Raw genomic sequence first — 15,577 nt, forward strand, 5'->3', positions numbered from 1 at the left:
CATTGGAACAAACTGCAAAATTCTGCTAAAAACTCTGAAGTGAAAAACATTTCTAGTCACCTAAGGTACATTTTCTCCCACTCTTTTTCCATTTGTTTACCTTATATACCAGTGAGAAAGCAGGAAAGGAAAACATGCTGCTGTAACTCACCTGCCCAGGCGAATCGCCATGCCACCTCCAATAAGGGCTCCGCACAGGCCTCCAAGTGAAAATATAGAAGCAATGACAGACCAAATGAAAGTCAGCAAATCTGGATTTAGTTCCTTGTGATACCGACTATTTCACGTTTCATTTAGGAACTTGTGTATATGCTGCAGTAGGAAAGAATGATGAATGCGTGGCATTATGTGTAGCCCTACAGCATAGCACTACAAACAAACTGCACCTCAATCCTGAAAACCAATTCTGAGAGCTAACAAAAGATACCATCTTACTTGTACTATGTTAAAAACACGGATGACTAGCAGAATCTGCCTTGACCACAATACCATTTCATACTCCCCACATATCCCAAAGACTGCTGAGCAGCTCTGCTTTCGAACCTGACCTCGAGAAGTTGTCCCACTAGAGGAAAAACAACTTTTCCATACACTGCTATGGAACAGCTTTGAGGTCCCGCTGAGAGAAGGGGGACAGGGTGAACAGGCAGGTCCTGCTGTTTTTTAGGAGCATCTCAGAGCACGGAGGTCTCACATAACCAAATGATTTTTATTGTCAGGAGATTCATTCTGGCACTTGGTTTAAATCTTCTTGCCTTAGTGTAATCCAACAATTCATAGTACAAGCCCTTTCTGCATCTGTAAAATACCACTGCCTTTCTTACAGTATTCATGTGTCAGAGCTTTAAAACTGTTATTCCACATGCTTGGCTTCCTGAAATTTGTCTTTAGAAATGCTTGAACTGCCACTTATCTGTACTGAAAGCTCCTGTTCTTAGCCAGCAAACAAAGACTTAACAGAAGAATAAACTCTCAGGACCCTCCCTCTGTTCCCAGCATATTACATGTTCCTTCACAAACAGCTTATTTTAACCTTTGTAAAAAGCGTGTTGTAGCAAATCCAGCCTTCACAGTTTCAAAAGTGTGACTGGAAGATATTAGTTATTCATTCAGTTAATCCTCCTAAACCAGACTTTACCAGAGGTATTTCTGTGGCATGTTTGGCACTTTTATCCGACACAGAATACCTCTGATGGGAGGTACTCACAAACAAACCCACATGAAACCGTTTTGGAAACCAACAAGAATGCTTCGTACAAGAGGCAGCCTGCCTTGGTTCCTGCTGCAATCACAGGGAAAGCGCATTTGGCCAGTTAGGCAGATCCCTCCATTACTGCAAAACAAGCCTGAGAACCAGAGACTATACTTTACCTGGGTGGGTGCATTGATAATGGACACATTATACCCATACTGAAAGGTCCCTCCAATTCCAACAGCACAAACAGCCAGAAACAAGGTCCAGCTGGGGAACTAGAGAACAGAAGAGAGCAACGGGCATGAAAACAGGGCAACGAACCCACGTGCATGTAACATCTAGGAGGAAATAATGGTGAAATATATCACCGTGGTTTGTTTAGAAAACTACTTAAACTCTCAGACACCTACAGCAGGAGAAACATTTTGCACTGACTTTGGCCATGATCACTCATGGCTTTCAGAGATGCAACTACAAGTATGCATATTAAGTGTAGGCAATACAACCATTGCACTGCTGATGACACATTTACTGAGCTGTATAAAGGCTTTTTGCATGAACCACGCCATTTACAGGCTGTTTTTTGTCAAAGACTGTTAGGAGTTTTCACTTTGGTGTTAGAGGCACAACGACTCAACAAAAGAATTAACCAAACCCCCATTTCCATGACTTGCATTTCATCTGAAATGTGAGAAATAACCATCTTTTATTTCCCTCAGCAAGCCCCTAAGTTCATTACCAAATGTCTGCAAGTTAGCAGGTGCTAAACCGTAGTATCTAAATCACAACCGCAGTATCTAATCACAGCATATAAATCACAACATACACTAACCACATAGCATTATTTTTAAATAAAGTATTTTTATTTTTTTCAATATTGATTACCTATTTAGATTCCTAAATCGATATTTAGGAACTAAAACTAATAGATCCACAGACTCATAGGTTTTAAGGTAAAGAGAAACCACTATTATGATGCATTCTAACCCCAAGAGAGTCTAACTGGTCATAAAACGTTATATTTTGGATGAGGCCTCTTGGTCAGAGAAGATCTCTAGGGGTTTAAACAGCGTCTGGCTTTCTCATGTGATACTTCTTGACTCTACTTTTTATTGATTATGACAGTACTAAAAATAACATCACGTCCAAATGTTTAACAACCCTTTCATTAAAAATTAGGTTCTAATTTCATCTCAGAGTATCTTTTTGTCTAACTCCAGCTGGACACAACAATGTCTCCTATATTAAAGGTACTCTTGTGATCGAATTTCCTCTTCCTTCATAGAAAAAGACAGTAGTGTGGTTTGGTTTTTTTGCAAGCTTGTACTCCCTGAATTTCTCATTGTAAGGTAGTTCTTCACCATTCTCATTCTTTGTCCAGTTCCCAGAAACACTGAGTTATTCCAGACGCTATAGTGTATTCTGAAAGAGCTGTGTCTTTCCTGAAAATAATTCATCAAAACTTCAATCGGGACTGAAATTCAGAAGAAACTGAAATTGATCTTACTAAAATAAAATCCAATTAATATTTCCTCTCAGTTTTCTGAGAATAAAAAGTATTTATGTGAATGACAACCAAACCAATTAATTAAGAGTAATAAATAAAGACTTCAGTGACAACGGTAGAAAAAATAAAACCAGAGGTAGTAAATACAGGTACTGCACACTCAGACCTTTCTATTAACCAAATACTGTCGAGTAATTTTGTGTGTCTCGTAGATACAACCTGGAATCCAGAAGAAACAGAAAACAAACAAAAAAGCCTAGTATCATGAACATACATCACATAACTTATGTTTGGTTATGACAGCACCATTTTTCCTGCTCAAGTCAGTCTGCACATTGCACTAACATGTCATGTCACATAGGAGTTTGGACCCAGATTTCTCAGAGCATGGACAACAGCCTTTTCTGTTCTGTAACCTGCTTAACTCCTGGCACTTTATAAGCACCTTTGCCTCTTGTCAGAAACATGCCACATCAAAATTCAATTTACATTCAATATAAAACATAAGCATCAGAATGTGTGCTCTTACAGCTAGGTGCGTAAGGAAAATTGAAAACTTTACAAGCCTGATCACCTAATGCATTTTTATTTAAAAGTAAACATGAAAGAATCAGAGAATTTCACACGTGTGCATCATTGTCAAAGCTACAAACTGTCCGCAGGATCCATCTCAGGAGGCCAGGACGGTTCTCTTACCTTGCTGTGCGCTCTAGGCCCTCTCAGCAGGGGCTGGGACTCCATTCTTAGTGAGGGCTGAGTTTGATTTCCTTTGCAAAATTTAGTAAACTACACTACAGGAATAAAAGGTGCCAAAGAAAGTTATTATTGTATTAAAACACCGTTTTTTGCCTTCCCTCTCTAGCCGTTGGGATTCTTCTCAATGGTTGGTGACTTTATGACAGAAATGTCCAATTTTCATAAGGCATTACAGCGGCTACAGAGAGCGCTCCCATGTTTAACACGGCAGAACTCGCACTTTTTTCACTAAGTCAGAGCACAAACGCGCCCGTCAGTCAGCCGCGACCCGCAGCATCCAGCTGCCAAAGAAAACGACCGCCGATTACCTTGTGACTCGGTGCCATCCCCCCGGCAGCCGCTCCCGCTCGCCGCCTCCCCGCACTGCGGCCCCGGGCGCGAGGGAGCCGCGGGATCGGCGCCTCATGACTGGGATTTGCCCGCCCGCCACCCCGCCGGGCCCGGGACTACAGCTCCCGCCGCGCCCCGCGGCCGCCCGGGACTACAACACCCAGAGTGCCCTCGCCCTCCTTCTCCGAGCGCGGCGAAAGGCCTGGAAAGCAGCTGGGCTCTGGCGGTGGCGTACAGCTCCGGGCCCGGCCCGGCCCGGCGGTGAGCGCGGGCGGGCGGGCGGTGTTGTGTGTGTGCTGTGGCGGCGGGCCCGGCCCCGGTGCTGCGGGGCTCCTGCGGGAGCGCCTCGGCCGGCGCCAGCAGCGGGAGGGCCGAGGTGCCGGGGCCGCCCGTAGCACGGCAGGAGCCCCGGGCCGCTCGGCGCTGAGCTCCTCTCTCTCCCCGGCAGCAGGAAATGGCAGCGCTGGGCAGATCCTGTCAGGGCATCCCCGCGGGTCCTGCCCTGGAGTTCCCGCAGGCCGCTGCCCCCGACCGCCTCGGCGCGCCCGGAGCCGCCGGCCACGACCGTCTGCAGCCCCCTATGGTGATGATGGCGGGGAACGGAAACGACGGAGCCTCCGGTTCCCCCGGCCTGTATCTGCAGAGCAGCTTCGACGTCGCGTCGCTGGCCGCGCTGGGCAGTCACAGCCAGGGCCCGGCCGGGCCGCCCGGGGGGTCGTGCAGCGCGGGAATCCCGCCGGGCCGCAGCCTGTGAGTACGAACCGCGATTGCAGCCGCGGGAAAGGCCGTTGGCTTCCAGACGGGTTACAGTTGTTTGTTTTTTTTCTAGTAGAGTTTCACTCGTGCGATGTCAGAGTTGTATTGCGCTCATCTTACAGCCTTGAAGTGTGTTAGAGGAAGACGAAGGCTGAAGGAGTTGGGTCTCTTTAGTTTGGAGGAGACTGAGGGGCGCCCTCATTAATGTTTATCAATATGTAAAGCGTGAGTGTCAGGAGGATGGAGCCAGGCTCTTCTCGGTGACAATCAATGATAAGACAAGGGGCAATGGTATAAACTGGAACACGGGAGGTTGCATTTAAATGTGAGAAGAAACTTCTCAGTGAGGGTGGCAGAGCCTGGCCCAGGCTGCCCAGGGAGGTTGTGGAGTCTCCTTCTCTGCAGACATTCCAACCCGCCTGGACACCTTCCTGTGTAACCTCATCTGGGTGTTCCTGCTCCATGGGGGGATTGCACTGCATGAGCTTTTGAGGTTCCTTCCAACCCCTGACATTCTGGGATTCTGTGTGAAGGGGCCTTTCAAAAGGAAAGAAATGTGATTAAGATTATCAACATCTTGACATGCTTTTAATCTCGTGTACTTTTTTTTAAAAAAAACTTCCTCTTTCTCATATGTGAGCACAAAAACCCTTAAATTCTTCTATGAAATGTTGTTGTTTGGTTGTATTTGAGTATGTCACTGTGAGACAGTATATTAAGAGGCTGAAATTGAATCACGTGTTGCTTCTTGAAGCATTTGAATTTTAGCAAAAGTTGGTCTTGCCCATTGTGGAAAAAAATAAGTAATGTAAAGGAGGAGAAATTAGTGTGGATTCTGCTTGAAGAACTGAATAGTTACAGTCTTCTTTGACTTTCTTTGGAACAAAGTGGTCATTTATTGTCCAAGACTTCCACTCCCTTCATAGCTGATGAAGTACTGTGACTGTTGCTCTGAGCTGCAAATGAATTTTAAAGGGAAGAAAATACATTTTCAAAATCTCAGTGTCACTGAAAGATATAATTAGAAGCTAAATAACTATTTGTTTTTCTTTTGCAGTGTTTCTGTTCGCTGTGGAAAGAAACATAAGCTAGAAGAAGAGGCAGAAGGGTAAATTAAATTTCTTTTACAGCCTGAAAAATCTTAATTTGCTTTTTGTTTCCTGTGAAGATTTGAGCACATTTCACCTACAACATACACAGGAAGGAAAACTATCATTTTCTGTTTGAAACTCTTCCCCTGAACTGCACATAAGCCCAAATCCTCCTCAGTTACCAAATTAGTTTGTAGCACTGATTTTCTTGCACGGGTACCCACATTTTAATAAAAACAATGTGGATTTGTTTTCTTTGTGGAGGTTTTGTTTCCATAGTATGTCAAATCTGTTGAAATGCACGTGACTTTCTGTAGCACTTTTTCCTGTAGAGTGCCACATTTCTCTTTTGACAGCTGTGAACTTACTTTGTTTCCTAGTTGTCCTGTGAGGAAGAAGAGACTGACAGGAGCCAAAAGTTGCCCTTTGAATCCCAGCACTGAAGAATGGATTCTCTGTGCAGGTCAGCAGGCAGCTGGGGAGGTAGCCAGTCAGTATGGTGGCAGCGGTCCTGAAACTGCCATGTTAGAAATTCCCTGTGAAGAAATGGATCAGACAATGGGGGAACAGCAATGCGAGGTTGCTCGCAGGAAGCTTCAGGAGATTGAGGACAGGTAAATGCAGGGATTAAGCAGACTGGCTTTGCTGAGCTTTCCCTTTTTGGGTGGGTGTTAAGGGTTAAATCTAGCACTCAGCAGTGTGATAACACTGCAGTAAATCGGAGATGAACCTTCTGTTCAAGTGATTGCTTTTTAGGCTTCTTGTGGTCCTGTAAGTCTTGGGGTTGATACTGTGATCTGAAATTGAGGGTGCTAGAGCAAGAGATGCTGAAATACATAACCACCTTTTCACAGTTATGCATCATCAATAAACCGTGGTGGGGTTTTATGTGCTTTTGTGGGTATCCAGAGCTCAAATTTTAATTGACGTCATCTGGTCAGGCTTGAGCTCGGCTTTTTTCAATCAATTGCAGCTTGTTCTGTGATTATTACTTCTAAATGCTCAAGGCAGATGTGAATTTGTCAGTGTAGAGAATAGCATTAACCAGAGAGACCTTTTTGCATATATGCAGTAAGACTGAGGTTAATCTTGCTCGTAAATGCCAGATGGCTTGATAGTGGGGTGATGGGGTGGCTATGGGTAGTCTCTTGCAATTATTTAATGCATGCACTGTGCATTCTTGCCTTTGAAAGATTCCTGGGAATTTCACATGCATATGTGAGTTGATTGCAGTTAAGGTGGTATTCCAAAACAGCCAAAATGACCACTGCAGACAATTATTAAAAAAGCCAAAAGTTTTATCAATTATAAAACAAGATTTTTTTTTAGATGATTACTCCATAGATGATGCGTGAAGGGAAGCAAGGTACTGTTAGATGATTTTATTTTTTTATGGGTAAATCAGAGTAGTGCTGTATTATCTGGCTGTATCTGCACTACAAAGTCTGCTTTGGACCTCTCAGAGGATTATTCCTCATCCTTCCCAGCTACTCTGCTAAATTTTCTTTAAAAGATTTATCAAAAACAAAGGAGATACCTCCAGTTTGTTCTGAGTACTTCAGCTTTTTATGCCATTTTAATCTCTGACAAAATTGTGCAACATCCTTAAAGGTTAAGAACTGTATTCAGTAGGTTTTCAGTAATTCTCAAAGTTCTAATATGGGGAATTGAGCAGGCAAAGCTACTGCTCCTATAATGTGACTGAATCACAAGCTTTCCCCTGAAGGGGTTGATTTATTTTCTGTTAGTGTACGCCTGCGTTGCGCACTGCTGGGCGGTGCAGGGATAACAAGGCCAGCGCAGGTACCAGAAGTGGCACAGCTGCTCGAGTGGCTCCTATGGTAACAGTCGTTCTTAGGGTATATTGGCCCAAGAGAGACTCGTGCTAACACGGCCCCGCTGCTTCTGGTACCCAGCCTGGGTCAGAGTCTGCGCTGCACGGCGCACGTAAATGTAACTGTACTCTGTGGTACATACACCTGTTCACAGTATGCTCAATAGTGTTTATCTCCCTCTTCCCCCTCCATTCCTAGGATAATTGATGAAGATGAGGAAGTTCATGCTGATGGAAATGTTAGCAATCTGCCCACTCTTATCCTGTCAGATACCCTTAAAAAAGGGATGAAGAGGGATTTTGGTGAAGTCCTGACAAAGAAAATAATAGAATCTATGTAAGTTCTGGAGGAAATTATGGTGCTATGTAGCTAACACATGCAAATGAAAAGAGAGACCAAGTCTCATGTTTGTGGAGGTGTCTGTAATTACTGCATGATGCAGCCAACATTGTATAACAGACCATTCATCCAGTCAAAAATAGGAAAAACTATCCTAATGTAAAAGAGAAGTGCAACAATAGTGGTCATCAGGCTGTCTGGTTTGTACTCCTCATTTGTATGGAGTGAAATTTGTTGAATAAAATATACCTTGATTTTTTTATGTATGAGAGTTTCTGAAAGAAGAAGATCCTGAAGTGTGACCAACAGTGGTCATCAGGTTTGGTGCGAAAGAAAATAAAGAAAATACAGGGTTAGAACCAGAAGAAATGGACCTAGTTAAGGAAGTCAAAATTTAATGGGGGTGTGGGGAAGGTGTATGGAATCTGGAATATAGTTCCAGGCTAGCACAAAGGATTAAAATTCTCACTGATATCTGCATTTAATAATTGTGATAGGAGAACGTCAATTTAACAGAGACTCCGTCCCTTCTAGGAGCCGTCCGTCTATGGAGCTGGTGCTTTGGAAGCCCCTTCCTGAGTTTCTCACAGATAAACTGAAGCCTGTTCCTGTTAAGAACTTCAAGCAGCAGAGTCCAGAAGGGTGTCAAGCTAAGCAGCCAACACCAAGAGCTGCTTTTGACCCACAGACTGAAACGTTCCCTGAATCACAACAGACTGCCATGTCTCCAGACCCATATGCTAGTTTGGGAATCTCTGGGTGTGCAGAAGAAGAAATGGAGTTGTAGATGGCAGATACTAGACTGGAAGTGGTGAGCTTCTGATGGTTTTTTGATGCTGGTTTTTTTATTCCCTCTTTCTTTCTGGTTTGATGTGTGAATCTGAAGTTTTGTTTGGTTTTGTTTTTTTCCTGCTAACAATCATAAGAATGTGGGTTGGCCAGACACAATTTAATTCTGTACTTCAGTCTGTTAGATATTCTTGTTTTTACTGAGAAGGTAATCCAGAGGCCTTTTGGAACAAGGAGGTAGCTTTCCATCTTGCTTAATGGTGAAATATCCTCTTAACTGTCCTTGGTGAAGTATAAAAGCCAAACATTGAATGTAACTGTGGCTTAAACCACATCGTTCACTTGCTGAGCCACTAAGACTCTGATGCATGTACCATGCTTGGTCAGTTAGTTTAATTTGAACTACAAAAAGATATGGAAAGGAAGAAATACTTGAGGCCAGTTGCAGATAGAAAAGCAATCCCTATGGAAATACAGCTTTTCACACTATTTCAGCTGTGACTATTTTATCTGTGGCTGGTTTGTACTCAATGGAAACTCAAATGTGGGAATTTTGCAGTGTGGTAGGGAAGGAATGTTATAGCTCAGCATAAGCCTCTTGCTTTTTAGAAAGTAAAACCAGCTAATGACTTGCAAGGTATCTGCTAACTTCAGTCATCTTTGTTTCATTGGCTCCTAAATTGTGTTTGTGGGTTTTTGATGCCCCCCTTTCTAAATGATGTGAAGTCTGGAGAAGAGTGGTGCTCAGCCAATTGATTGACATTTCACATTGCGCTGAGATTCTTTGTATGCATCGAGTTAGAAAGTCAGTTGAAGACAGTGTAACTTTTGATTAAATAAATGGCATCCTTTAAAAATCAGATAACAGATGATTTTCTGGCATAAAGAGGGTCAAATGCTGATTATCACTTGTAACCATTCAAGGCAGAACATGTGCCATTAACCTAACGTCACATAGTTTATACAGATGTATGCCAAAAGAATTTTGTACCCTGCCTAGGGTGTTAAGGAGTCCTCCAGGAGTTATTGCTTGTACCTTTTCTCAATGCACAACAGTTCTGTTACACTTAAAACCCTTAAACAAGGCAGAGAATGTCATCTGCTGTTCTTAAGTCCATGAGCTTTCTCAGAGATATCTAAACTGAGGCTTGTTGTAAGAAATTCCTTTCCAAGTAATATGTTCTGGTTTGAGCCTTAGCGTCCCTGTCTGGTTTTGACATATTGCAAAACATAAAGGAGCAAGTACGCAGTAATGCAGCTGTTTGCATCATCTTTGTGATGGTATTTTTTACTGTTGAATAACCCCTAGTCCCTAGTTTAAATCAAGCTTCTCTTTTTGCAGTCATTCTTTCTTTTCTCTCGGCTGACAGCAGAAGCTTTGTTCAAAGGTTTAAATCCTGTCTATCTTGCTGCTTTTGTCAAAGGTTGAGTGAAATTTACTGACTCTCACTAAAATATTTCAGAGCTTCATTAGAAACATTCCAACATTTGAACAGGTATTGCTCGAAAACAGCGTGTAACTTTACCATTCTGGAACTTTTCTTAAATTGGAGAACATGTGCAGCTCTCTCGCTATTATGTCTGATTTAATTTCAGGGTCAGCTATAAATCTCTTGCATGTACTGCATAAAACTTCTCATTTATTATTAAGCTGCTGGATGTGCTTACGATCTACAGCCTTTGATGTGCTACATTGCTTGGAAAGTAAAGCAGTGCAGTTTGGAGAAAGTCGGGGTCCTGCGGGTAGAGGACATGGTACCTCCAAATAATTACCTGTTTTTAAGCTTGCAGGGTTACAGTGGAAGTTCAAGTTTGGAACTGTTTGAGCTGATAGCTCTGAATCCTAAATAAACCAAAAAGGATAAAAAATTCAAAAAATTGATGGAACCACCTCAGCAACACTAAAATTGCAACAGAGGGTATAGAAAACTGTGGGAGGCCTAAATACATCAAATCTATATGCAGGTTTTTTCCTCATAAAATGGACAAATTGCATATTGCATTTGCAGAAGTTTTTGTAGATGGCTTTTAAGCATACTTTCTTTCCTGTTAGGTTTATACCAAAGGTTGACTTTCAGAGGTCTGTTTCCTGTTAATCGTTCGATGCTGATACAGCATCACTGACCTGTTATTCTGGCATCTGAAACAAGAATATAGCAGTGACTATTGACAAAGTCTACAACATGGGGGAAAAACTGCATCCAAGAAATTTGCTTTAATGGAAAACATTTAATTTTTTCATCATTCGTTTCTGCCCTTAGGAGAGGACAGGGTTGAATTGCTTAAATTGGTGGGTGAGGAGAGCGGGACAGAGCAGGAATCAAGTATCTGGGAGAGCAGAGCAAGATTCTTGCTGTAGCAATCATTTGGAGAGGGTGAGAAACAACAAGCCACTGGGTGTTTTCAACTTCTGTATTTGTATGAATTTCATTTGTTGTTGGCTTCCTTAAAAGACTTTTATTAATGCTGTTTACAGGCAGGATGACAAATGTTGTGCAGTATTAGAAAAAACTTTATTTTGAAATACGGAAGATCTGATTCTGGTCTGTCTTCTCTTGGGACCAAATCACCCTTTGTATATCAGTTTCCAATAAATTTTCTAAAATATTTTTTAGATGGCTATGCTTCATTCCTAATAATGCACCCACCTTCATCCAGACTGACCATTTTGGACAGCAGTCCTTGCCCACAGGACAATATTAGTCTTATTCAGACATCAAGCTGCTGCCACCCGTGTTCCCTATTCAGGCTGCAGACTTTGCTCGGGCAGCTCTGGCCACCATACAAACCCATGTACCATCAACAGTTTGCAACATCAAGTGCTGGCAAAAAGAAGTTGCTAAAGCATCCAGTTACACACACCATGGAAGTGCTGCTGGATTGGTGCATTACTGTGGTATAAGGATGAAAGAGAGACACACAATCTCATAAAGCTTCTAGTTTCAAACTCTGCAGGGGTCAGATACTCTCCCCTCCTCACTGAGATCCAAGGCAAAAGAAGGTCAGCAAGCTGCATTGCACTTTAATGGCACCAATACAGTTAAATATTAAATGAAGAAAGCAATTCTACATAGCAAATGGAAAACAAGCATTTCCATAGTAAATCTGCAAGATGTACAGACTATTTAGTTTAAATGCAGTTGTCTGTATAGGAATATCCCACTGCAGTTTTTGGTGTTAACATTATTTGAAATAGAAAACAAAATTAACAGTTTTCAGGTTCATGTAGAATTGGCAAGTTATTGAGAAACTTTTGTCCCTCCTAAGCCAACACTGCTGCAGGGGTGGGCAGAACAGGACACCTTGGGTGTTTTCATACCAGGAGAAATGCATCGGCTCCGTCTACTAGCACAGGTAGAAACGAGCAACACATTTCATAATACGTGATTCCCCCCCACCCCAGAGGGCCATGTCCTGTTACCTGGCCAGGACAGTTCTCTGAGGGGAGTTACTACTGAGTCAGACACTGATCAGCTGTGGAAAGAGTTCGTTGGCAAAGCTGTCCTCCCAAACATGGTCAGCGTCAAGCGGAGAGGACATGTCACTGAAGGGTGACAGGGATCCTTCATATCCAGAGTCACTATGGGCATCCAGCAGATAGCTTGAGGCTGCAAGGCTATGGTGAGAGGAGAGCAGATGAGAGATGCCCAGTTCAGGCATGAAGCTGTCGACAGGTTCCTCTTTCACAGATACCGGGACCTCAGAGACAGCTTTGTCTTCAGATGAAGAGAGAGATACGTCCTCAATTTTCACTAGCATATTGGTTTGGTTGCCCACTTTAACAGGAATCTCCAGTATTAGGGGCTTTGTGTACACATGATCAAACCTTATCAGTTCATTAATGGCCTCCAGCTTAGCTGATGGGGACCCCAAAGCGGGAGAGGAGGAGATTGGTATGGAATTTGTTTCTCCACAGATCTCTCCTTCAAGCTTTTCAAGACACGTTGAGTCTGAATCAGCGTAGTTGAGAAACACCTCTGGGTCCAGATTGTCCAGAAAGCCCAACAGGAGATCAGACTGCAGAATGAAACACTGTTTTAGAAGGACAGTTGTGGCATCTATTAAACCTCATATGTAAACTAAAATATGGTAATATGCCCATAGAACTAGGAGTTTTACCAAGAACACCATCAGAACAGACAGTTATGGCAATTGCTTATCTTTCAGAAATTCTTTGTCCATTAGCTTTTTTGAAAAGGTACTGGCAATCCCCATAGAATTCTATATGCATTTGATATTCAGACACACCATTAAAAACTCAAGATCCTGGCTCATCAGGTAGATACAAATACCACGCTACCTGCTGGCTCCACAGAGCAAGTACACTGCTGCTGCAAGAGCTAAGAGGCTGTTTCAGGCAATATACCACAAGATTTTCTGGAAACTGGACTTGTTCAAGCTGCATTAACTCCTGTACTCACTGAATACAGCTGTTTTGAGCCACAGGTATGGCATTCCAAGACTTGGAAAACAAGCCAACTATGAAGTTAAAATGACTTTGCAACAAGAAGTTTAACACTAGTCTTAAACCCAGCGTAGGTCTGAATTTCACGGGCATTTTGGAAAGGAGTGGGTGCTCACCTCAGAGTCTGAAGAGTCACTGCCATCAGAATCCATGTGGAAGTTATCAGAAATGGTGACTGCTGGGCCTGCACCTGCTGCAGAGGAACACGTAGTCTGAGTGCTGCGGACTCAGCGGACCCGGTCACCAATCTAATCTCATCCACCTGCAATTCTTTCACAACCTGTGCCAAGGGAAAAGACCAGTCAGTCACCACAAGTGCTGTGACAGTACACAATCCTGAAGATCATGCTCTTCCTGCAAAGGCTTCCAACATCATGTTCTCCACTTGCTTGTACAGTAGGAACTTGATGGTAAGACCGCTTCCAGTATTGACTCAAACATCCATACACTTGCAGATTTACTGCCTTTGCTGCTTCAAATGAGAGCCTGACTCTCTCCACCATACCCCTTGCTCTTTTGAGCGAGGCATACGACTGTTGCTACTTCATTTTTAGAACGTAATGTAGAAGAGCACGTGAAACAATCTCAAAATATTTCGGAACCAGTCAGTTTGCTCTTACACTACTAGTGGCACCTGTGTCAGACTCGGTATCTGCTCACTGCGGGAAAGCCTCTTGAGAGGGTGAGAGCGTCCCCGGCACATGAAGTTTCCCCGTGGCAGCTCAGCCGCTGCAGCCCGAGCGCTCCGGGCGGCCGCTCCCCGCCCACCGCCACGCAGCCACCGCGGAGCGGGGCCGCTCCCGCAGGTCCTGCCGAGGAAGAGGAGACAAGGCTCACCTGGGACTCACTCTCCTCCTCTGTCTTCAGAACGTCTAAGCCGAGGCGGCAGCGGAGCTCCTGGTTCTCCAGAGCGAGGTTACACGTCCTCTCCCGCAGAAGCTGGTTCTCCAGCAGCAGCTTCTGGTTCTGCAGACAGCCGTGAGCAGGGAGCCCGCAGCACCCCCCGATCCCCGCCCGCAGCCCCCGGCCCTCACCTCCTCCTCCAGCTCCACCACCTGCTGCTCCAGCTCCGTCATTCGCGCCTTCTTCCTGTCCCGGGCGCTCTGGGCTGCCACACGGTTCTTCAGCTTCCTGCGGGGCAGCGCGGCCGTCAGCGCCATGTTCCCCCCGCCGGTCCCCACGGCCGGCCCCCGGCCAGCGCGCACTCACCTGCGCAGCGCCTTCTCCTCCGGGCTCAGGTGGGTGAGCCGCTGCCGCTTGCGGGCCGGCTGCGGGGCCTCCGGGCCCGGCGGGCTGGGGGCGGCTGCTGCCGGCAGGACGACGGAGAGATGGCGGCCAGCGGCGGGGCCGGGGGACTCGGCCGCTCTGCTGGGGATGAGGAGCAGCCGCGGGGCCGCGGCGCCGGGCAGCGCTGCCATGGCCGGGACAGGCGGAACGGGACACGACGCAGCGGACAGCGGCACGAGTGGCAGCCGGCTGCTCCCTGCGCCCCGCCCGGATTTCTACTATCGTGGCTCTTCCTCATTGGCCAGGACGGAATGACGCTGCGCCCGGACTGGCTCGTGATTGGCCGGCGGCTGAGAGCAAGGGGGAAAACGAATTGCATCAGACGCGGGGGTTGGGCTGGTGAGGTGTCAGTGCGGGCGGGGGCGGGGTCACCGCGGCCTGGCCTATGTGGGGTCGTGGGCCCTTAGCTGGGGGTCAGGGTTGTGCCGGGTTGTACCCGGTTGTACCCGGTCGGGCCTCACCGCGCCGGGCGACCGGGGGCAGCCGCTGCAGCTGAGGGGTGTCCCGAGAAGGGACCAAGCACAGTCAGATCTGCCCCGTGGCCACGTCCCCAGAGGTGATCTGTCCCAGAGCAGTGGCGAGCAGAGCCCGAGGGAAAGGGGCAGCCCTGGCAGGAACAGAAATACCAAGAATGGAGCTGTAACAGGTGCCATGCGAATGGGCTAAAAATGGGCTAAAAGACCAGAAAAACTGAGAAGAGGTTAGCGGTTGGTGGGTTTGAGTTAGAGGAGAGCACACGAACACCTGGGGCTGTTCTCAGGACCGGCCGTTGCTGCGATGGGAAACGCGCCCTGTGCTGGGGTCCCGTGTCTGAGGGGGCGGTATCAGGTTGAGGTGTCTTGGGCCCAAACAAGTAAAAGTTCTGTAGGTAGGAGGCCTCAAAATACTCTGCACCTGGGAGTGCAGCTGTTCAGCGGTGCACAAGCAGTGATACAAGCCACCTTGGGCACTGGCTTTGTTCTGAAACGTCGACCAAAGTTTTCCATGCTTAGCTCGCGGCAGGTGCCCACAACCTGAGTTGTTATAAAATGCTGGAACTTTGTATACTTAACGTTTATTTCTGAAATCTGTTGGTACATTGCATTAAAATTGGTGAAGAAGTTGAACAGTAAAGGAAAAACATGAGCTTTGGAAGTTCAAAGGCGCTGTGTTCTGGTTTGGCACTGCTCCAGTGCTGGAGTTCTGCCAGGCTTTTATGATACCGAGAACAAACTCTGCATTTGTAAG

General features: G+C 45.5%; 3 protein-coding genes across 9 annotated transcripts in view; 1 reads left to right on the top strand and 2 right to left on the bottom strand.

Annotated features, from left to right (window-relative positions):
• Positions 1-3,922, bottom strand: part of LOC102091110 (solute carrier family 2, facilitated glucose transporter member 11-like) — a 10,998-nt gene extending 7,076 nt beyond the window's left edge. The window contains exons 1-4 of one of the 5 annotated variants that reach the window (XM_065032996.1): positions 3,767-3,902; positions 3,399-3,493; positions 1,372-1,470; positions 152-200 (exon numbers count right to left, since the gene is read on the bottom strand). In XM_065032996.1, coding sequence (XP_064889068.1) covers positions 152-200; positions 1,372-1,470; positions 3,399-3,443 — 193 coding nt within the window. In that variant the 5' untranslated portion in view covers positions 3,444-3,493; positions 3,767-3,902. Of the gene's footprint in view, positions 1-151; positions 313-1,371; positions 1,510-3,398 lie in introns of those variants that run through there. The other 4 variants (XM_065032997.1, XM_065032995.1, XM_021284906.2 and 1 more) reach the window with 4 other exon arrangements.
• Positions 3,872-11,207, top strand: CCDC117 (coiled-coil domain containing 117). Of its 3 annotated transcripts, none has more exons than XM_065033003.1 (6): positions 3,872-4,049; positions 4,237-4,538; positions 5,602-5,652; positions 6,016-6,249; positions 7,669-7,806; positions 8,344-11,207. In XM_065033003.1, the coding sequence occupies exons 2-6, from the start codon at positions 4,243-4,245 to the stop codon at positions 8,594-8,596; spliced, it is 972 nt and encodes a 323-aa protein (XP_064889075.1). In that variant the 5' UTR covers positions 3,872-4,049; positions 4,237-4,242; the 3' UTR covers positions 8,597-11,207. The 3 variants fall into 3 exon arrangements, with proteins under 3 accessions (XP_064889075.1, XP_064889074.1, XP_064889073.1); XM_065033001.1 differs by having other exon boundaries at positions 3,922-4,049; positions 4,240-4,538; XM_065033002.1 differs by lacking the exon at positions 7,669-7,806 and having other exon boundaries at positions 3,917-4,049.
• A 393-nt stretch (positions 11,208-11,600) lies between these two features.
• Positions 11,601-14,569, bottom strand: XBP1 (X-box binding protein 1). The gene is given in 6 exon segments (XM_065033000.1): positions 11,601-12,615; positions 13,180-13,263; positions 13,266-13,343; positions 13,901-14,029; positions 14,098-14,194; positions 14,273-14,569. Coding segments are annotated over 6 exon segments (1,155 nt in total). The 5' UTR covers positions 14,482-14,569; the 3' UTR covers positions 11,601-12,057.
• Positions 14,570-15,577: the final 1,008 nt, after the last annotated feature.

The sequence above is a fragment of the Columba livia genome, chromosome 17 (assembly GCF_036013475.1).
Source record: "Columba livia isolate bColLiv1 breed racing homer chromosome 17, bColLiv1.pat.W.v2, whole genome shotgun sequence".
NCBI lineage: Eukaryota > Metazoa > Chordata > Aves > Columbiformes > Columbidae > Columba > Columba livia.